Below are 22,066 nucleotides of genomic sequence, written 5' to 3'. Positions count from 1 at the left end.
ACCTTCAAGTGCCTTAGGGTGGTGTTTTTAGACGGGGGGCATGACACTTGCATAGGGTGTGTAATCCATTTTGATTGTATGGTAGTGTAATGGACACAGTGTTCTACCAAGTTTCTAATTAGGAAGGGATTTGTATATCATTCTGTCCTAACATGTTCTATATGCTGTCTCCCCACTCCACCTTCTTAAAGGGCATTTTTTCCTCCCCTTTTAAAAGTTGTGGTCAAGGACTTTTTTTCTGTATCTCCATTCAGACAAACTTCTCCATCCTGTGTGCATGTTAGTCATGTTTGTCCGTAGGGCCGTCACTTTATTGGTACCTGTTGAATTTTATCCTTTGCATTGGGTCATTTCTCCCCCAGCATAGGAAGTTAATCTTGAATAATTAGTAGTCCAGCCTAAGGATCACTTGCACAATTAGCATATTCTGAATTTCTTCATCCAGATCCTTAATAAAAAACTCCAGCCAACCCTGTGAGGCCTAGGGGATGGTGTGCTCCTCAAAGCCACTCCGTCCCCACTGTGTGCTGTTCTTTCAAAATAATATCTTACGGGCTAGAAGTCAGGACCACTCTAATTAGAGTAGGTTGTTTTTGTTTCTGGGTTTTTATATTTGTTCGTTTCTAATATATGTGTAATACACACTTACTATAGAAAACAATACAAGTTACAGAAAACAGGAAAAACTGAACCTGTAAACCCACTATCCAGAAGTAATATCACTGTTGGCATTTGGATGGATTTCGTCTTTCTATATGGGGATCATACCAATTATTTAATTTTGGATCCTGCTTTTAAATATTTTAATTTTTTTTTAATGTTTATTTTTGAAAGAGAGACAGAGTGCAAGTGGGGGAGGGGCAGAGGGAGAGGGAGACACAGAATCTGAAGCAGGCTCCAGGCTCTGAGCTGTCAGCACAGAGCCCGATGCGCGGCTCGAACTCACAGACCGTGCGAGATCATGACCTGAGCTGAAGTCAGAAACCCAACCAACTGAGCCACTCAGGTGCCCCCTGCTAATCTCACATTTTTAATGTGAGATTAGAGGATTAAAATAAAACTTTGAGGACATAGTTTTTACATGAATACATTATTACATCATTTGTATACTGTATTATTTATTTAACTGTTGTCTTATTGTTGGACGAACAGGCTTTGCCCAGTTTTTTCCTTTTAGTAATAAATCTTCAATTAATATCGTTGTATGTATATACGACTGCATCTTTTGCTTTAGGTAAATTACTAACAGTGGAATTACAGGAACAAAGAGTATAAATATGTTTTAATGTTGATTATACAAATCTCAGTTGCTTTCCAGAAAGATTTTTGTCTTCTGTAAATTGTTCCTCTTGCCCATTGTCTTCTGTAAATTGTCCCTTTTTTACTGATTAGAGATGTTATACTTTTCTTACCAATTTATTTGAACTCTACTCTTTGTTATACATATGCAGATATTTTTTCCCCCGTCTTGGCACTTTGGATTTTAACTTTGATTTGTTTTTTAAATAATAAAGTCGTTACTTTGGAATAATTTTGAATTTACAGAAAAGTTGTAGAGGTAGTACAGAAAGAACTATATACCTTCTACTTAGTTTTCCCTAATGGCCACATCTTACATGGCCATACACATGTATCAAAACCAAGAAATGAACATTAGCACACATTATTAGCTGAACTACAGTCTTTTTCAGATTGTACCAGTTTTCCCACTAATGTCGGTTTTCTATTCCAGGATCCAGTCAAGGATACCACAATGCATTTAGATTATTGTTTTGTTTTGTTTTGCCTTGGTTTTTTTTTTTTGTCAGAAATACTTTAGTTTTATATATTGATACTAACTAATGCAACATAGTATCCTTTGCAACAATCTAAGAAACCTTAAATGAAGATCTATTTGTCTCTCTTCCTGACTTTAAAAAGTTTTGTCTTCCTGATTAGATATTATATATAATTCTATGTATATAAGTATATGTAATTTAGATATTATAAGGTAACCCTCCAGAAGTATCTTCCTTCCCTATTTACATCTTCCTCCAAAAAGGATATAAAGTAATGTTTTTTAAATCAAGATTAAAGAAAATTTTAATTTTAGGGAAAATTAATAAGTTGTATTCATGAAATTCATATAAAACCCAAACCCTGGAGTCCTGAACTACTCCCCAAAAAATAGTATCTGGTAGAACTGTTGAAATACTTTAATACTGTTTTAGTAGAATTCTTACAAGTAGTCATGAACAAACATACATTATTACTACATAACGCCAAACCTACAGAACACCTGTCTTTTGAGTTATCAGTTGTTAACTTTGGCCACAATTGCTTTATTCAGACATCTCCATTTTTAAATGTCCGCTCTGTCTAGGAAAGAAATATAGACTACCTAAAGCATTTATAGAGTCTCCCAGTTGAGATACCACGTTACTCTCCAGTTTCAGTGACCAGTGTTGCTTAGTGCATGTGCAAAATACAAAGTTGGGTCTCTGAAGAAAGCCTATCACTTTCTCCTCAAAAGTGATCACTACTAATGCAATATGGTATTTCAAATTGGATCCTGGAGCCAAAAAAAAAAAAAAAAAGACATTAGTGGAAAAACTGGTGAAATCCAAACAAAAGTCTGGAATTTAGTTAGTTGTAATGCACTAATGTTAATTTCACAGTTCAACAAATGTATCATGGTTATGTAAGATGTTAACATTAAGGGGGCCCTGGGTAAAGGGCCCAAGGGAAGTCAGTACTGTCTCTGCAACTTTTCTATAAATCTAAAATTATTCCAAAATAACAAGCTTATTTTTCAAGGAAAAAATGTACTCAGGAATTTTAATGGTTAAAAAATGCTCACAAGGGACTTGTTCTGAATACTCCGTAGATCCTGGCTTTCAATCACAATGAGATTGGTTAACAGGAAAATTTTGAATACACTTTACTAGTGTTTTTGCTGCTACCACTAGGTGGCAACAAATGATCCTGTATGCCCTACCCTAACAGGCTCATCCGTTTTTCCTCTTTAAAAGGCTTTGTCACAACAAACAGACTAAGGTGTATCTCCCAGAACCACCTTTTCCTCATGCAGAGGTAAGAAATGGCATTATTGAGTCAAAGCAAGAAAAAACTGTAGATAAATGGATGATAACATGTCACTAGATTATAGAAATCCTTAGGTAAACTCATATAGTCCCTTGTTTCCCATGTGAGATGACCGCGAAGTACTCTAACTCAAGATATGTTACTTTCTCTTCTCATTAACGCATTCTATTGCCAGTACGTGTTCAGTTTATAACCTACCTCTGTTCTGTTCACTGAGTGTTATCTGACCCCCTACTACTAATTTCTTTGCATAACAACAGATTCGTTTATAGTCAAAGTCTTCTTTCCAGTTAGTCATGTTGATCATAGATGTGAAGTTTTAATGATGAAAATAATAACATTTAAGTTTTTAAAAAATAGAGGGTCAAAGGTACAAAACTTCTTCTAAAATAAATAATTCATGGGATGTAAGTACATCATAGTGACTGTAGTTAACCATACTGTATTGCATGTTTAAAAGTTGCTAAGAGAGCAGATATTAAGAGTTCTCAAAAAAAAATATTTTGTAACTATCTATGATGATGGATGGTAACTAGGCTTACTGTGGTGATTTTTTTTCCACAATATATATATTATTGGACACTTGAAACAAATACAATATATATAACATAACAACATAACATAGACAGTTTTGTTTTCATTACATTTTTCACCAAACAGTGTATCATGGATATTTTTCTGTGTGCCTCCTATTATTATTGTTGCTGCCTAGTATTCCATAGCATATCATATGAACATATTATAATGTACTTAACCATTCTCTTACTATCCAACAAAAGAGTTACTCCCGATTTTTTGTTACATTTTTAAAAAGGATGTTTAAATTGGTATAAGCCACTTTAGGAAACTGGCAATATCTGCTAAAGCTGAAATATAACATACTCCCTACTTCAGCTATTTTGTTCCTGAATTATATACCAAACAGAAATACATGGGTATGTCACCAAAAGACACAGACAAAAATCTTCAGAGCATTCTTGGTAATAGTGCTGAAATATACCTAAACGCTGTTAATAGTCAAGCGGATTTTGTGGTATATTCTGTACAATGGAATACCTTACTTACGTCAGTGAGAATGAATGAATTCCAATTATACGAAGTTATGTAAACAAATCTCACAAACATCATGCGAGTGAAATAAGTGAGACATAAGTAGACAGTGTGATTTTCTTTATATGAAAGTTCAAGAACACACAAAACAATTCTGTGGTATCGGAAGCCAGGATTGCAGTTATCCTGGAGGTGGGGTTGGAGGCAGTAGTAAGTGGAAAAGGACAAAGGGGAACCTCTAAGAAGCTGGTCACACTGCTCCTTAGTGTGCAGTTGGGAACATGGACTTTTCAGTTTGTACAGACTTCATCCATCCACAGATGTCTGTGTGGATGTGCTTGTATAGGATTTAGTTGGTTTATTTGTTTTACAGTTAACTATTTGATTCAGTGTAAATAGCAACAAATGTCCCGCTAACTATTTTAAATTTGACAACTCCTGCCACCCCTGCTTATTGCTACTCCAAAGGACCTTTATGAGCCAGAATTTCATGCGGAAGGTTCTGACAAAGTCATTTTTCAGTCCACACATTCCGTTACAGCAGCCAAAGTTTTTCCAACCTCTGTCATTACCACAGTGAACTTCAGGCTAGAAATGCAGTGATGTCTGAAAATTAAGCGTGGCAAAGCATACTTTATGGTGGACTTTACCACTGAAGGCTGGTTTTTCTCTCCCCAACAAAAATTAGCCTTTTTTTGTTTTCTAAGAGTGTTACTCTACGTTTTTACCCACATATTGTCACAGATTACCTTTGTCCCATTTAGTTAGGAATATGAAAAGACCATAGTTGCATGAGCAGGGTTCTTGAAACGCACTTGCCTACTTTAGGACATGATGGAGTTGACTCAGTATTGTGACCAGTGCCAAAAAGAAAATATTCTAGCCTTAGTACTGATAATTAAAAAAAAAAATTTTTTTTTTACAGAATTCCTACCCTACAGCTTCATTGCCTATACAGTTGGACCTTAAATAAGTACAGAGGTAATGAATGGTCAAATGTAGTAAGTCAGCTAGAAAGGTAGCTCCAGTTGGCAAAAGAAAAAAGATGAATTTATCTTAGTTGCTATGCATTGATCAGTAGAACTTCAGGAACTGTAGGTAATGCCTAAAAAGTGATTTAAGTTGTGTGCAAAGACCCACTGCTATTCTTAGAATCCCATTCGTCTCCTTGATGGCAATGGATACAGTAGGCTTAGTCTTTTAGACAGCGCTCACCCATTTCAATGGGACAAGTAATGATTTGGGGGCAGATCAGTTATAAAAAGAATGTCCCTTTTGTTTGTATATAACTTGGAAGGGAGGTGGGAATTCAGCATTTGTCCCGTCTTTACTACAACATATCCCATCCAAGCCAGGGATGCCTGGCTAAGATCTCTAGAGTAGTGTTGCAGTGTTACCAGTAAAAGCAATCTCTCTGAATTAAAAATTAAATCTTTATAGTGAAGAGAGTTTAGCTTCCATTTGGGGGTTGTCTCATTCCGGCCACACTTCACTATTTGGGTGACTTCAGTTGGATTTGGGCTCCCCTCTTATGCATAATTGGTTGGTTCGGGATTAACTTATGTCACAGACTATTTCTTTATCTATTAGACGATATCTCAGGGCAGTATTCCCTTTGATCTAGCTGGCATTTAAGGTCTCTGAAGTCTGGGTGTTTGTCATCTTACCTTTTGGTGCTAGAGTAGGGAGGTGGAGGCAGGGCCAGGGCAGCAGGAAGAGCTGCTGAGCCATGTCACAAGATGCCATCTGTGGCTGTAACTATATGGTGTTGTCTTGGGTCGGTTATGACGTTGGGAGAGAATTGCCAGGTATTGCTCTGGAAGGGAGATCATTTGATTCAAAACGTACACTTTTGAGATGAGTCTGAGGCTGTACATGGCCCACTTCTTACTACAGCTCTCTGCGTAGGACATCTCTGGGAGGACATCACACTCCCAAATTTCTGAAAGCCAATTTGTCCTTTGTCTTTGGTAAGTTGCCTCAGTAACTTACATCTCAAGAGGTGGTCCTGTGCAGGTAAAGAGTTTTTCTTGTGTTAAGTGTTTATTGTTGACAGAACTTGGTGAGTCACATGTTTGGGGAAAATTACTTGTACTTCAAATAATAACTGATCCTGGGAACTTCTAGGGCCGGGACTCCCGAGTGTCAGGAAGCTCTAAAGGAAGGGTTAGACTGCATCAGGCCTTTAACAGCCTGAATAATATGTTAATACGTACCAGAAGGTTGCATCTGTTCAGAAAGTCACATTGTACATAACAAAAAAAAAAAATTCAATCTTCCACAAATTGTAATCAGATTCATTTGTATTCTTCCTTCTGCTCATGCTCCCATGCTGTGCAGTCCTTCCCTCCGCCTGGACAGGCTAACATCTCTTTGTGTGCTTCCCTGTACATATTGTAGCTCATTCAGACCAACAAGCTGAAGCACTACCCGAGCCTCCACGGAGACTTCAGCAGTGATTTCCGGCAACCATGTGTGGTGTTCACCGGGCACCCCTCCCTCCGATTTGGGGACGTGGTCCATTTCATGGAGCTCTGGGGGAAATCTAGTCTCAACACTGTCATATTCACAGGTAAGTAAACAAACAAACAAAACCCTGCCCTTTCCACTGGGACTTTCACCCAGTGCACCGACCAGGACGAAACTTCAGTAAGGCATAAATATGAACACTCATCTGACATAAACCACAAGGGAAAGAATAAAGCAAGATGGACTGTTAGGAAACTGTACTGGACAAAGCTTTCATATCCATTTTTCGGAGATTTTTCCCTGAGGCAGATTTCTACTGAACTGCTTTTGATAGGATTTTGTAAGCTGTTTCAAGAACGGCAGTAATCCTAGTAACCACTCTTGTGTTACCCTTTAGGAATTATTTCTTGAGTTGGGTTTTTCTCCTTTGGTTATAGTTTGCTCTGGCTTACACTGTTTTTTCTGGAGACAAACCCCTCAGAGTAAAACAAATCCTTTAATGAAGCCAAGCAGGGGTTTTACTTAATCACTATATTATTTTAGCAACTTTAGGTCTTCAGACAGCCTCGGGATTTGGAAATCTTATGGGCAATTGAGTGAAAAACCTTGATCTGAATCTGGTCCAGTGTACTGTAATCTAAGCCAAGTTACCTCACCTCCCTGAGCCTCACTTTCTTCATCGTAAAATGGGATTGTTGATGGCTCCTTCCTTGGGCAACTCTGTGTTTACTGAAATGTTATCAGAAGGCACTTCATGCAGTGCCTGGCACATAAAAGTTGTTGAGAAAGTTATCAGTTGATTTCTTTCTCATTGCTTTTAAGACTTGAATGATGAAATAGAGTCTAACTGTGCCCAAATCTTCAAGATCAGGGACACTGGGGCCCTTTCCTGTGCTCAGTCTGTTTGTGAGGAGTGCCAGAGGCCTCCATCACACCACCGGTCAAACAAAGTTGGCTTTATTGATTCATTGCAGCTGAGAAGAACACATGGGGAAGTGGGAGGCATCTCAGAACATGTTGGAAAGAACTTACGGATTTGGACTTGTGTTGGGTGATTTTGAGGTGGGTTCACAGATGTGGGACATTGCTCTGGATTGGCCGCTGTTAGGAAGCAGGAGTGGTTAAATGATTGAGTATCTTAACAGTTCTTATCTAGAAGGCAAGAAGAATGGAGCCAGGATAGGGTAATGTTTGCTCCTTTTGTGGTTCGAACAGTGTTGTGGTTGTGTGTTCAGGCATGATTATGGAGGGGTTCTTGTTTTTGTCTTGATCCATTGTGGTCACCAAATGGCCATGTCTGGTGTCAGGGTTCTGTGAAATTGTTGATGTCCAACAGGAGAACAACATGGCCTGGCCATGACTGACAGGCCGGCTCCGGCTATAACTCCAAGACCTGGTAGAAAGTGCCAGGAGAGCTCAGAAAAGCAGCTTCAGGGGCTTCTTCTCTCTTTCCTAGGCCCCCTTTTGGCCAAAGGCAGAGGAAGTCGGGTCACAAGACATTGACCCACAATACCCAGAACCTCACCATGGCCAACTTTTGCTAAGCAAGAGGTATTCTGGAGAACATTGTAGTAGGACTAAAGGTGGTCTTTCATTCTTTTTGAGGGGTTACTGACTCTGATATGACAGTGGGTACAGTATTTTTATAGGTGCAGTAAGAAGTGTTTGCTGTAGTATAATTTTTCCTTTAGCCAGCTAAGAAGAAATCAAGGGTTGTTTGATTGTCCATAACAACCCTGGTAATGAATTTAAATCTAAACCCATTTTGAGGGACTTTCAGAGAAGCTATGTCATGTATGATGTCTGGTCACGTCAGAGATGAATTTTGGACCACTTTTTTGGATTGTATTACAGCTGTGGGAAAGTTGTAGCTCACATAGTACACATAAAAAGGGAGTCAGTTTTCTCCTAGGTAGCTGTCCTTGCCTCACATTTGGGGGGTTCCTCTTAGAGAAACCGGAGCCACCAAGGGGAAGTAATTGAAAAATCGGGAAGTTCCAGGGTGCCTGGGTGGTTCATTCGGTTAAGCGTCTGACTTCTGCTCAGTTCATGATCTTGCAGTTCGTGAGTTTAAGCCCCACATCAGGCTTTGTGCTAACAGCTCAGAGCCTGGAGCCTGCTTCAGATTCTGTGTCTCCCCCCAACTCTCTGCTCCTCCCCTGCTCATGCTCACTCGCTTTCTCGAATAAACATTAAAAAAAAAATTTTTTTTTAATAAAAATCTGGAAGTTCCATCAGTCATCCTTAATGCACTGGGAGAGTTAATGGGATGGGTAAATGTAAGCTAGAGGGCTGTAAGAAGTGATGTCCTCATGGGGGCACAGGCTGTTGGGAGTCTAAGTATTATATTTCACACCAGAAATGTAATCTCTGCCACACAGGCCACAGTGAGTAGTTCTGGGTTTAACAAATGGGCCGTCATGGCAAGCATGGTTCCCAGTCACCGCGCATGCCAGGCTTTGCCGAGAGGAGCATGACAGTCGCAGCAAAAGCATCTGTTGACATGAGGCCAGGGTCCTTTTCTCATGTCTGCCCTATCAAGTCAGTGGTATGTCATTTGTCTCATACCTGCTTGTTAACTTCGAGCACTTGATTCGAGAGGCCTGTGCCAGGTTTCCCCACTGTGAAGTCAGTTTTTACATTTAATCAGTATCTTGGGTGCAGGGACACTTTGAGACTATGTATCCTTGTCTTCCTCAAATTTTTATCTAATTTTTTTTGCATCTATTGATGATCCTGGTCCGAAGAAATTATTCCTGTGATGGTTGCCAAATGATAAATTTTTTTTTACTTTCATTGTTTACATTTATTTGGCATTCTGTTGCAACAAAGAGTTTTCCCTTCTCCCCCATTTACTTATGTAACCCCTCATTTATCTCCTCTGTCTCTCTGTGTTGAAAATCTTGAGCCCACACGCACCCTGCCCTGTTCATTCTGGCCTCTCCCCGTCCTTACCTGTGAGTAAGTGACCCTCTGCAGTGATCAGGAATCCAGCTCCCGCCAGCCTCTGCACTTCGGTACGGATCCCGCCTGGCCTTGACCACACCAGCCGCCTCCTCACTTGGTAGCAACTCTGTTGCTTGCGTTTTAAATTTTCCATTTTGTGCTCCCATTAGAACCTGATTTCTCCTACCTGGAAGCACTGGCTCCCTACCAGCCCTTGGCCATGAAATGCATTTACTGCCCCATCGATACGCGACTGAACTTCATCCAAGTGTCAAAGCTGCTCAAAGAAGTACAGGTGAGGAAGGGAAGTGCTGGTGTCTCCCCACAGCCCTGATACAGCCGGGAGTTTGCGGCAGGGCGGGCCGTCTGGCTGCGCTTCTTCCCTTCCTCGTGTCTCTGGAGTCCGAGTCCGAGTCTGCAGCATGCTGGCACGTGTGCTGGTCACCGCTGCCCCCCCGCCCCCCGCCTCGCCCCGCCCCAGGTAGGGGGCTTTAAGACCTGGAAGCAGTTTCTGTTCTAAAGAAATCAAAGGTGGAAGGGAAGGAAAGCATTAGCCTGTTATTTTTGATGAGGACCGTCTGTGTCCAGTCAAAAGCAAATCACCCCCTCTCCCCACCAAAATAGCCCTAGAAACAGACTCCTCAAGCCGAAAGACCGTTTCACTGAAACCTGTACTGGTTCCTCGTTGCAGATGTGGGTTAGTACCACGAACACTGTTATTTTGCTTTTTGTTAGGGGTTTGTTTTGGTTTATTTTTTGTGGCTTCTGTTTGTTTTTTCCTTTTGCATCTTCTGCCGTAGGGCAAGGGAAGAAGTAGTTGGGTAAAGCAGTGGGTTAAGGAAGACCATCTATACAGGAGAATGGGGGGGGGGGGGGGGCGGGGGGAGTAAAAATCACTGCACCGGGTCAGCAACCTCTTGGTACAAGTTTGATAGTGGGGTTGGGGGAGGCTGCTTGCAGTTGGCGAGGGAGAGGCAAAAGGAAAACTTCTCATTCCCCATTGCCTCAGGAGCTTAAAGGAGCACCAGAGCGCCCTGGCACGTCTTCTGTTGCTTCACCTAGTAATTTAGCAAGCTATGATTAGCTCCCTTCATTTTTCTTGGCCTAGGTCAGAAGTTTGCTTTCCTCCTCACAGAACCTATGACCTCAGGATGGGAGGCACTTACCCAGAGCTCTAAGGAAGGGTAACAAGAAATGGAAAGCTGAAGAACCTCAGGAATGCAGAAATAATGGATTATGGCCATCACTAGCTTGCTGGCCCTACAAGGAAAGAATATGGGCTTTCTCTAGACATGATTGAGAGTAGTGGATAAGTTTGGGCTGATTTGGCAATTCGATACCCACCGTGTACTCATCAGCACACTGGCAGAAGCAGTTAAGAGCCTGTTGTTTTCATGACTAAGTTTCCCCTGTGGTCTGCACGGCAGCGGTGTGCTCATGGAGCCCCTGGCGGTATAGGACTGTGGGAGCCAGAGGCCACCTGGTCCCCACTGTAGGAGAGGGAAGCGGGGACGGGTCCTCAGGCTGCGACTGTGCACTCGGATGGCTTTGAGAAGAGTTAGGAGATCCTAACCTAACCTTCCGTCAGGAGGAAGAAAAGGATCAGCCCAACGGAACAAGTGCTGTTTTTAGTGCATCCGGTCGGCTGTTCCAGTGCTTCCTGTTGGAAGGCCTTCCAGGAGCTGGAGGTGAGCTCCAGGCTCTTAAGTAAAAGCAGTGTCAGTACAACTCAGTGGGCTACCAGGATCCATTTTCACTTGGGTGCTATTTGTCCCAAGTAAATGTTGGTTTACTATTTTTGTCTCTCAGAATAACAAAGAGATATTTTGCAAAAAAGATCTGATTCAGTGTGTCCCACACAGTGGAGTATGTGAGCTGTGCACTGCCCACTGTCTAACACCAGTGCACCTGCAGATACCAGAGAAGCCCCCACCCCAAAACACCAGACTAGCACCAAAGTCAGCAGTTCTTGCCAATCGGCCAACAGCTATACCGGTCAATGATGGTAGGTGTGACAAGAAGACTGCCCTCAAGGGGCTTGGGCACCAGTTGGGCACAGACCTATGGAAGTTACCATCAAAATGACTTAAAAACAGTGAAAACATAAAAGCAAATGCAAATGGAGGCAGTGGATCCCCCACTAGTCCACGTGACTGGCAGTTGAGGGCTTTGCTCTGAAATGTTTATTCTTTCCCCGCACTGCACTCCCCTCTCCTGCTGCCCAGTGTTTGGATTTGAGAGGAGGGGGGTCAGGAGGTGGTGAGGCGGAGCAGGAGTTCGGGCACACTGAGGTGGGCCTCCTCCCTTACTTGCCCCTGTCCTGTTGGTTCTCAGCCGCTGCACGTGGTCTGCCCCGAGCAGTACACGCAGCCACCCCCAGCGCAGTCCCACCGCATGGACCTGATGATCGACTGCCAGCCGCCCGCAATGTCCTATCGGCGGGCCGAGGTCCTCGCCTTGCCTTTCAAGCGTCGGTACGAGAAGATTGAAATCATGCCAGAGGTGAGCTGTTCTCTTTCTCATGGTCAGACCCAGGTTTTCCACTTGAGTATCTGAAAAAAGATGATCTCAGAGGTGGCTTTCTTGGCGTTGTGTCAAATGCGGATGAACCAAAGAACACAGCCCCTTAGGCAAGGAACTGGGAAGAGAGGCGGGATCTTCAGAACCGCCTTATTTTTCAGGCAATGAAGTAACAGCTGTTAACATCAGGACCGCTGCTTGTGTTCACATTTAACGTGTTTAAGCCAGGAAGCCAGGGCCTCTCAGAACAGAGGCACTGATGTCAGCTCCGTCCCTAACCACGGTGGATTTTTCTCATCCTTTCTGGACTTCATTTGAGTGTGAGTCAAGTTTCATCAAATTCAGAGCTAGATGGAGGGAAATAAGAGTAATCAACATACAAGGATTATAAATGTGATTATTTGTGTGCATATTGTACATGTGAGAGAGTTGAGGTATACTGTGCATGAGCGACCAACTGAGGGCAAGGCAGCCCGAGTCACATGGCCTAGCTCCTGCAATGTCAGTGTGGAAGGCTCTGTGGGAAGCTACTTTTGGCTTTCTTTTGCCTCTTGAGATAGCTTGAACATGTCCTCAAAATTCCTGGTCTCAAAACTTCTTAAAAATTAGAACCCAAGGGGCGCCTAGGTGGCTCAGTCAGTTAAGCATCTGACTCTTAATCTCAGCTCAGGTCGTGATCTCATGCCCAGCATGGAGCCTACTTAAAAAAATTAGAACCTCAAAGAGCTTTTGTTTATGTGGGTTACATCTATTGATATTTGCTATATTAGATGTTAAAACGAAGACATTTTAAAAATATTTATTCATTTTAAAAATAATGATTTAGGGGGTGCCTGGGTGGCTCAGTTGGTTGAGCATCCAACTCTTGATTTTGGCTCAGGTCATGATCTCACAGTCTTGAGATTGAGCCCCACGTCAGGATCTATGCTGAGCGTGGAGCCTGCTTAAGATTCTCCTTTTTCCTCTGCCCCTCTCCCTCTTGTGATCTTGTTCTTTCTAAAATAAAATTTTTAAAAAGCTATAAAAATAATGACATAAACCCATTAGATGCTAACACAACTAAAATATCTTTTATGAGAAAATGTTTCTAAAAAAAGGTAATGAGAACAGGGGCACTATTTTCCATTTGCAGATCTCTTTAATGTCTGCTTGTGGACTGTCCTATCTCCTTTTGCTTTCGCTTTGTTGTGGATAATCTATGTCATGTAACCTTGAGAAAATCCCAGTGAACACTCGTGATAACAAGAGTGAAAAGGCTAAAACTCACATTATTAGGACAGTCACATTGACCACGATGCCCCTGAAAGAGGCTCAGGTCCCACATTTTCCTAGGAGCAGTGCTCTGCACAGCCATCTTTTTAAGGCCCTTCTGCCGTCTCTTGCTGTTTTATTAGGATTCTGTTACTATTAGAGTTACTTTCCAATAAAAGTATGCATACTCTTTCTGGAAAATTCGGAAAATAGAATAAAAAAAAAGGATAAAGACAAAATAATCAGTCGTGGTCCCCGTGCCAGAGATAACTACTGCTCAGAATTTTGTGTATTTGCCTTGTCTGTTCTCTGTGTGTGTTGTGTGTAGTTGAATCCTACCCAGCATGCTGCCTTGGTCATGGAACAGTAGTAGGTCGCGACAAGTAAACATCTTAGTGGGGGTGTAATGGTCTATCATAAGTTTATCATAACTATTCCTTCATTGGTGAGCTTTATTATTTCTGCTTTTTCTATATTATAAGTAATGCTTTCAGAAACATTCTTTTACATAAATTTTTGTCCATGGACGTAATGTAGAGTTTTGCCTGGGAGACGCATGTGCGAGATGAGGAGGTTAAAATCTGGCGCTGCTCTTTAGGTTTTGCTGCTACTAAAGGATGTTTATTCCTCCCCCAAATGAGAGTGTGTCCTCTGCAGCTTCCCATAAATCCTCCCCCTTTGTCCCTCTGAGGGAGATCGGATGCGACAACCCTCATGGACGGGTTCTCGGAAGACTGTCTATTTGAGGGCGGCGAGGGGTGCTCCCTCCCTCATGGAGGTATCTGAGTGGAGACCTCCCTCAAGCCTAGATGAGTCTTAGATCTCCCTCACAGGGCCGCCCAGGGAGAGTATCTCACCTGCTGGGTTCCCACAGTGCCGTCCCCAAACCTCCCAGGCCAGTTCTTTGGCTTTAAAGTTCTGCTAGGCAGGCTCCCCTGTAATGGGCGTAACCGCAGTGTAGGAAGGAAAAGGATGCTCACGGATGGGTGTTGTCGGGAGACCGGAGCAGACATGTCTCCCCGGGGGGGGGGGGGGGGGGGGGGGGGGGGGGGGGGGGGGAACGTTTCACACTTGTGCCACATATGTTTTCTTATTTCGTGAAACAATTTTCACATTCTGTTTTCCAGTTCTTCTAAATACCCTGAGCTGCTTCCTCTGCCCATGTGATACAGATCTTCATATTTACCTAAGTGGCATCTTGCATATTTGTTTACTTTTGTTCTTAAATCTAGGAGACTGGGACAGACCGGGTCTACGTGTATTCTGTTTTCCAGATTTTCCAGAAAGAGTATGCATACTGTTGTTGGAAAGTAACTCTTATAGTCACAGAATCCTAATAAAACAGCAAGAGCAATAGCCAACTAAAGCTGAGCGCTACGGCCTCTTAGAAGATCACACATCACTGCCAGTGGGGGGGTCAGGGAGCTCTAAAGCTGCCCAGGAGATGGGGTACACCTCAGATTCGGGTGGTAGGGAAAGAGATGGCCCCCCAGGTAAAGGTTGGATGTTCCGCCTTTGGGAGAAGTCACGTTTCCAGGAATTAGCTCACTCAGTCCAAATGCTACTGCCCTGTCCTTCCTGCCTGACACTAGTCACCTAGTGGTCATGAGGACAGAGGCGGAGGCTAGCATGAAAAGTCAGCACTCAGTAGGTATTTCTGCATAGAGAAGCCCTCTGAGGTTTTGGAGAATACTGTGAAAGTGTTCAGAGCTGCCTGGAAGCCACCTGAAAGATGGATGTGAGGTTGTGGCAATACAGGTGATGGGCCCTTAGCACAGTGTGGGCATCTCATCATTTGGGGTGGGGGTGGAGCTAACAAAAGGGAGAAGCAGAAGGGTCAGCATGCTGGGGTCCCAGCACGCAGTGGCACAGGCTTGCAAGTGGGTGATGGCTGGAGAGTGTTGGGCTGTCGCCAGGAAGGGCACCCAGAACACTGTCTAAGAAGTTGCGGTCGGACGAGTTCTCTATGTCTTCGCAGCCCAGTTTACCCACCACCACTATCCCCTTTGCCTCTCTGGCTTCTCTTACCTCCTTTCTTTATTACAACCGAGGTATACATTTGTGTGTGCGATACATTTTTGATTAACGTTATTTTAAAAATGTTTTTACCTTCTTTCTTCCTTAAAATTATGTGGCCATGTTAGACTGCAGTGATGTAGACAGAAGTTCAAAAGAAAAGGAAATGAATAAAGGTGATCATGAAAGGCTCAGCACTATGGCATTTGATGCCGTGTCTTTCCCACCAGGCTGGCGGGGTCACTTGAGCCCCAGCCCGGTGTGGCCTCCAGGTCCTGACTGGACAGCACAGCTGCTGCACCTTGTCCCCAAATTTAGGCGAGCCCAACTGAAACCCCTGTGTGCTTCCAGCTCGCAGATTCACTGGTGCCCATGGAGATTAAGCCTGGCATTTCCTTGGCAACGGTCTCGGCAGTGCTGCACACGAAAGATAACAAGCACGTCCTTCAGGTATGGGGGAGGGTGGGCTGCGCCTGAGTCCACGAGGAAGCGCCCACGATGGTGGTCCCAGTGTCCCACTGCGGAAGTTAGCACACTACATAATGGATTCGATCTGAAACAAAGAGGGCCCTGCGTATAGATTCTTCACTACTTACTATCTGGCCACACGCCTCAGAGAGATAAAAGGGAAGAGCAGCTATTACTCATAGAGTGGAGGCCACACATCAGCCTGAGTGCCCTTCCCGGCTCCCAAAGTGCCGGCCCCACTCAGCTCCCGCGGGCGCATTTGTTAGGCAGCGGGCAGTGTGGAGAGCTGGGTTGGTGCCAGCCCCACACCTGCGGAAGTGGGTGGGGCCTGGGAGCCACCCCCACCCACGGTTGTCCCCTCTGCGCCCCCCCACCCCCACCCCGTGTCCTACGTTCACGCGTGTTCACTGCCTCGTGGTGCAGCTCTTCAGGCACTCGTCCTCCCTCATCCCTCTTAGAAAAACTCCTTCCGGACTTGGCTGTGCTGCTCTGACATCCTGAATGATCTGCACGGAGCTGCCACTTCAAATACATGAGGCGCATGCTGTGCCCTCACCTGCTGTATTTCCCACTTCCCCTTTACTTCACCCTCCCAAAGCTCTGCCATCACCACTTTTTAGACAATTTCTCTGACCTTCATGTCAGCCCATGAGTCTGACCCCACCGCTAGTGGCTGTGACCAACCTGCTGTTGCTACACCTGCAGTGGCCAGCACAGCTTATTATTAAGAATTTACTCAGAAGGGACACCTGGGTGGCAGTTGAGCATCCGACTCTTGATTTCAGCTCAGGTCATGATCTCAGGGTTCAATGAGAGGGAGCCCCATGTTGGACTCTGTGGTGGCAACTTGGAGCCTCCTTGGGATTCTCTCTTTCTCCCCCTCCCTGCCCCTCTCCCCCACTCGCACTCTCTCTCTAAATAAATAAACTTTAAAAAAATAAAATCTTAAAAATTTTATTCAGAAGATACTGAATTGAATCAGTTAGAGACGAGTCTTGATAAAAGGGAGATCTCTTTGCCAAAAAAGATATTGATGCTGTGTGGATGCTTTGGCATTAGCTTATGTTATGAAGAACTCCAGATGGAGCCCCCAGCTAACAGTGACTCTGAACTCAAGAGCTGGCTGACCTCACACAGGGTGACGCCGGGCCGGGCGCCAGGGCCTCCACCAGGAAAAAGGTTGTGTTGGTAGGATGGACAGACGGGTTCTGGCTGTGGCCTGCACTGACCTCATGCTGAGATGGTGTTTTTTTCCCCTCTCTAGCCCCCACCCAGGCCCACCCAGCCCACAGGCGGTAAGAAGAGAAAGCGGGCGAGCGATGACATTCCAGACTGCAAAGTGCTGAAGCCACTGCTGAGCGGCTCCATCCCGGTAGAACAGTTCGTGCAGGCCCTGGAGAAGGTGAGCGCATTCGGTTTGCACCTGCAAAAGCTGCACGGGAGCCTCCCTTCCTGCTGTTCACCTGCTTCAAGGAATGTGTGCTGCTGCCTTTCTCATAGTCTCCACAATCTGGGCTCCTGTCTCTGAAGCATCTGCTTGATCCAGGGCCATGGCAGGAAACAGAACCAGGGGAGGGTCACAGAGTTGAGAGAAGACCATGCCCTCCTTCGCTGTAGGTCCCCCGCTTGCTTCTCTGCCAGCCTCTTCCTCCCCATCAGGCACCAGGCCGCTAGAAGACTGCCTCATGACATCTGTCTTGTGGGAACTAAACAAGGAAGTCCCTTCCTCAAAAACCTAGATGCGATGGATGGGCAAGGTGGGAGCGGCCAGGAAGTCCGCCCCTTAGAGCCTCACTTCTCAAGCAGACCCCTTGCTGCCAGAGCACCAACGTGGCTTGTCACAAGAGAAGAGAGGCTTGGGCCTGGGGGGCAGTGAGGGCAGAGGCGCCAGTGTTGCCTCATCCCTGGATCCCTGGGAATTCTAGCAGCAGGACCAGCAATCCCCAGACAGGGTGGGAGGAGAGGGAAGAAATCAGCAGTCACGTGGAAGACACTGGTCCTTTCCCAAATTGGCAGCCATCCATTAGAATTTTAATTTTCCCTGAAGAAGACTGCAGCCACATTGTGCAGCCCTCCTAGCCCCTGAGAGTAGGATCACTAGTAATTAACATGGGAGTGTCCCCTGTGATGCAGGTGAACATGTCAATCACTGCTTCCTTGTGACCTTGCAGTGCTCCAGCCCCTGTTGGTAGAACTTGAGCTTGACTTGTTTTTTATAAACTTGGAACAACTTGCTCTCCCAGAAAGACCTTCACTTAGTTCCCCTGGCTCATCAAGGAATTGACCCTTAGGATCTGACCTGGACTCTTCCTTTTCGCCATTTCTGCCTCTTCTCCTGCAAGAGGAATATCAGTACCTGCCCTAACCTATACAAGCTTTCTAGAACTAAGGGTAGAGACTTTCCCTAGACCATTTTCTTTGCCTATCCTGTGTCCCTTTCAGGCATATCAGCCTTATTTCTACTACTTTTCTGCTTTCTCAACTTTATGTGTGATGTGAAAGAAAATTCTATAACTCACATTAAGGTAGCTAAAGAAGTATTTCTTGTGCTGCCTTGTGTCCTTCCTTGAAAGGGATTCACCAAATCACAAGGTCACTGGTGTCTTGCTTTGAGGAATGCATTTTCCTGAGATAGGATGGAGCTTTTTTTATCAGAGACCATTGGCATATGGAGGCTGGTGATGGAGGGCCCAGTGTCCTGGACTCCTGAACCCAAGCTTAGATGTGTTCCCCAGATAACTTACAAAAGTTTAAGCAGGTTATAGAAATTTTGTTGTGGTTTGTATAATCTTGCATGTTTGGAGGCTTCTTTTAAAGTATATGAAGCTATGTTTGAATTCTATTGCTATAGAAGGTCATGTGACAAGTGTGAAGAATTGTATGGAGGAGCATCAAAAATGGCAGTTTCTAGAATGTTCAGTTTAGCCAAGTCTAGGAAGTGTCATCTTTTTTTTAATAATTATTTTTTTTAATTTAAATCCAAGTTAGTTAGCATATAGTGCAATAATGATTTCAGGAGTAGATTCCTTAATACCCCTTACCCATTTAGCCCATCCCCCTTCCCATTACCCCTCCAGCAACCCTCTGTTCTCTATAGTTAAGAGTCTCTTCTGTTTTGTCCCCCTCCCTGTTTTTATATTATTTTTGTTTCCCTTCCCTTATGTTCATCTGTTTTGTCTCTTAAAGTCCTCATATGAGGGAAGTCATATGATATTTGTCTTTCTCTAATTTCGCTTACTACCGTCTAGTTCCAGCCACATAGTTGCAAATGGCAAGATTTCATTCTTTTTGATTGCCGAGTAATACTCCAGTGTGTGTGTGTGTGTGTGTGTGTGTGTGTGCATGTGTGTGTGTATGCACACACACATGCACACACACACATACACACCACATCTTCTTTATCCATTCATCCATCAATGGACATTTGGGCTCTCTCCATACTTTGGCTATTGTTGATAGTGCTTCTGTAAACATTGGGGTGCATGTGCCCCTTGGAAAGAGCATACCTGTATCCCTTCGATAAATACCTAGTAGTGCAGTTGCTGGGTTGTAGGGTAGTTCTGTTTTTAATTTTTTGAGGAACCTCCATACTGTTTTCCAGAGTGGCTGCACCAGTTTGCATTCCTACCAACAATGCAAAAGAGATCCTCTTTCTCCGCATCCTCGCCAACATCTGTTGTTGCCTGAGTTGTTCATGTTAGCCATTCTGACAGGTGTAATGTGGTAGCTCATTGTGTTTTTCATTTGTATTTCCCTGATGATGAGTGATGTTGAGCATTTTTTTCATATGTCTGCTGACCATCTGGATGTCGTCTTTGGAGAAGTGTCTATTAATGTCTTTTGCCCATTCCTTCACTGGACTATTTGTTTTTTGGGTGTTGAGTTTGATAAGTTCTTTATAGATTTTGGATACTAACCCTTTATCTGATACATCGTTTGCAAATATCTTCTCCCATTCCATCAGTTGCCTTTTAGTTTTGCTGATTGTTTCCTTCACTGTGCAGAAGCTTTATTTTGATGAGGTCCCAATAGTTCATTTTTGCTTTTGTTTCCCTTGCCTCCAGAGACGTGTTGAGTAAGAAGTTGCTGCAGACAAGATCAAAGAGGTTTTTGCCTGCTTTCTCCTCGAGGATTTTGATGGCTTCCTGTGTTACATTGAGGTCTTTCACCCACTATGAGTTTATTTTTGTGTATGGTGTAAGAAAGTGGTCCAGGTTCATTCTTCTGCATGTCGCTGTCCAGTTTCCCAGCACCATTTGCTGAAGAGATTGTCTTTATTCCATTGGATATTCTTTCCTGCTTTGTCAAAGATGAGTTGGCCATACGTTTGTGAGTCCGTTTCTGGGTTCTGTATTCTCTTCCACTGATCTGTCTGTTTTTGTGCCAGTACCATATTGTCTTGATGATTACAGCTTTGTAATACAGCTTGAAGCCCGGGATTGTGATGCCTCCAGCTTTGGTTTTCTTTTTCAAGATTGCTTTGTCTATGCAGGGTCTTTTCTGGTTCCATATAAATTTTAGGATTGTTCTAGCTCTGTGAAGAATGCTGGTGTTATTTTGATAGGTATTGCATTGAACATGTAGATTGCTTTGGGTAGTATCGACATTTTAACAATATTTGTTCTTCCTATCCGGGAGCATGGAATCTTTTTCCATTTTCTTGTGTCTTCTTCAGTTTCTTTCATAAGCTTTCTATAGTTTTCAGTGTATAGATTTTTCACCTCTGTGGTTGATTTATTCCTAGGTATCTTATGGTTTTTGGTGCAACTGTAAATGGAACCGATTCCTTGAGTTCTCTTTCTGTTGCTTCATTGTTGGTGTATAGGAATGCAGCTGATTTCCGTGCATTGATTTTATATCCTGTGACTTTGCTGAATTCATGGATCAGTTCTAGCAGTTTTTTGGTGGAATCTTTTGGGTTTTCCATATAGAGTATCACATCATCTGCGAAGAGTGAAAGTTTGAGCTCTCCCTGGCTGATTTGGATGCCTTTTATTTGTGATACTGTGTTGAATAACGTGGTGAAAGGGGACATCCTTGTCCCATAGGGAGTGTCATTTCTTGGAACTGTCAGTTGCAGTATCCTCCAGCCTTTCAAGCAGCCCCTTGCTTTCAGAGTATCCATCATCTTCCTCTCTCTTTTCTTTGGAACAGCATGGCTTCAGCGACATTAAGGTAGAAGACACAGCAAAGGGCCATATTGTCCTGCTCCAGGAAGCTGAGACACTCATCCAGATTGAGGAAGATTCGACCCATATCATTTGTGACAATGATGAGATGCTCAGGGTACGACTGCGGGACCTCGTTCTCAAATTCCTACAGAAGTTCTAAATGGAACATCTAAACCATTTGTATTTCACTGAAACCCTCCAGTTCTTCACTGTGGCTGCCCAGCACAAACCAAGGAAGGGCACAGCTGTCCTTGTGGTCAGTGGCTTAAGGAATAAGTGACCCTTGAGGGACGTGATTATCGGAAGTTATGGCCAGAATCTCCTGGAGAACTTTTGCTTTAAACTTACATTCATTTTCTTCCCAATTCTGGGTAGCCGGGAACGGTAAGGCAGCGAGCTGAGGAGTAGCATAAAAGTAACAGAAGCAGCTTCCCAAGAGGTTAATGGTGGAAGGGGTAGGTAAAAAGATGACTGACTTAAGTGGTCCGTGTTTATTTTTCATGGTTTCACAGGCCTTGGGCAGGAAAACAAGTCTTCTATTGTGTTTTATTTACTTGTCTACAGTGCCACGCCCGATAAGATGATCCCCCAAATTGGTAAAATGAACCATCTTTATTTTGTGAGCCCATTTTGTTAATAAAACTTATTTTTATAGAAGTATCTGTGCCCTGTTTAACCTAGAATTTGTATATTTATTTAGTGTCTGAAAACCTATGAAAATATACAGAATGGCATAAACTTAGAAAATACCATGGCAAATTTTAATTTGATATGTGCATTCATATATTTTTCTTAAACTGTATGAAAAGGTGCTTAACTTTATCTGAGCTGTATCTGTATAAAAAACACTGACACAGGGGTGCCTGTGGCTTATTCAGTTAAGCGTCTGACTCTAAATGTCAGCTCAGGTCATGATTTCATAGATCATGAGTTCAAGCCCTGCATCTGGCTCTGTGCTGACAACACGGAGCCTGCTTGGGATTCTCTCACTGCCCGTCTCTCTGCCCCTTCCCCTGCTTGCTCTCAAATAAACTAAAAAAAAAAAAAAAAAAAAAAAAACCACCAACACAGATGGTATCAACAGCCTAACC

General features: G+C 43.6%; 1 protein-coding gene across 1 annotated transcript in view; it reads left to right on the top strand.

Moving 5' to 3' along the window:
• Positions 1 to 21,635, top strand: part of INTS9 (integrator complex subunit 9) — a 102,240-nt gene extending 80,605 nt beyond the window's left edge. Inside the window, exons 11-17 of the mRNA XM_043565031.1 lie at positions 3,012 to 3,072; positions 6,535 to 6,706; positions 9,720 to 9,844; positions 11,884 to 12,051; positions 15,688 to 15,786; positions 17,069 to 17,206; positions 20,959 to 21,635. Coding sequence (XP_043420966.1) covers positions 3,012 to 3,072; positions 6,535 to 6,706; positions 9,720 to 9,844; positions 11,884 to 12,051; positions 15,688 to 15,786; positions 17,069 to 17,206; positions 20,959 to 21,135 — 940 coding nt within the window. The 3' untranslated portion in view covers positions 21,136 to 21,635. The remainder of the gene's footprint in view (positions 1 to 3,011; positions 3,073 to 6,534; positions 6,707 to 9,719; positions 9,845 to 11,883; positions 12,052 to 15,687; positions 15,787 to 17,068; positions 17,207 to 20,958) is intronic.
• Positions 21,636 to 22,066: the final 431 nt, after the last annotated feature.

The sequence above is a fragment of the Prionailurus bengalensis genome, chromosome B1 (genome assembly GCF_016509475.1).
Source record: "Prionailurus bengalensis isolate Pbe53 chromosome B1, Fcat_Pben_1.1_paternal_pri, whole genome shotgun sequence".
Classification (NCBI taxonomy): domain Eukaryota; kingdom Metazoa; phylum Chordata; class Mammalia; order Carnivora; family Felidae; genus Prionailurus; species Prionailurus bengalensis.
This window is presented reverse-complemented; position numbering and strand designations above follow the sequence as displayed.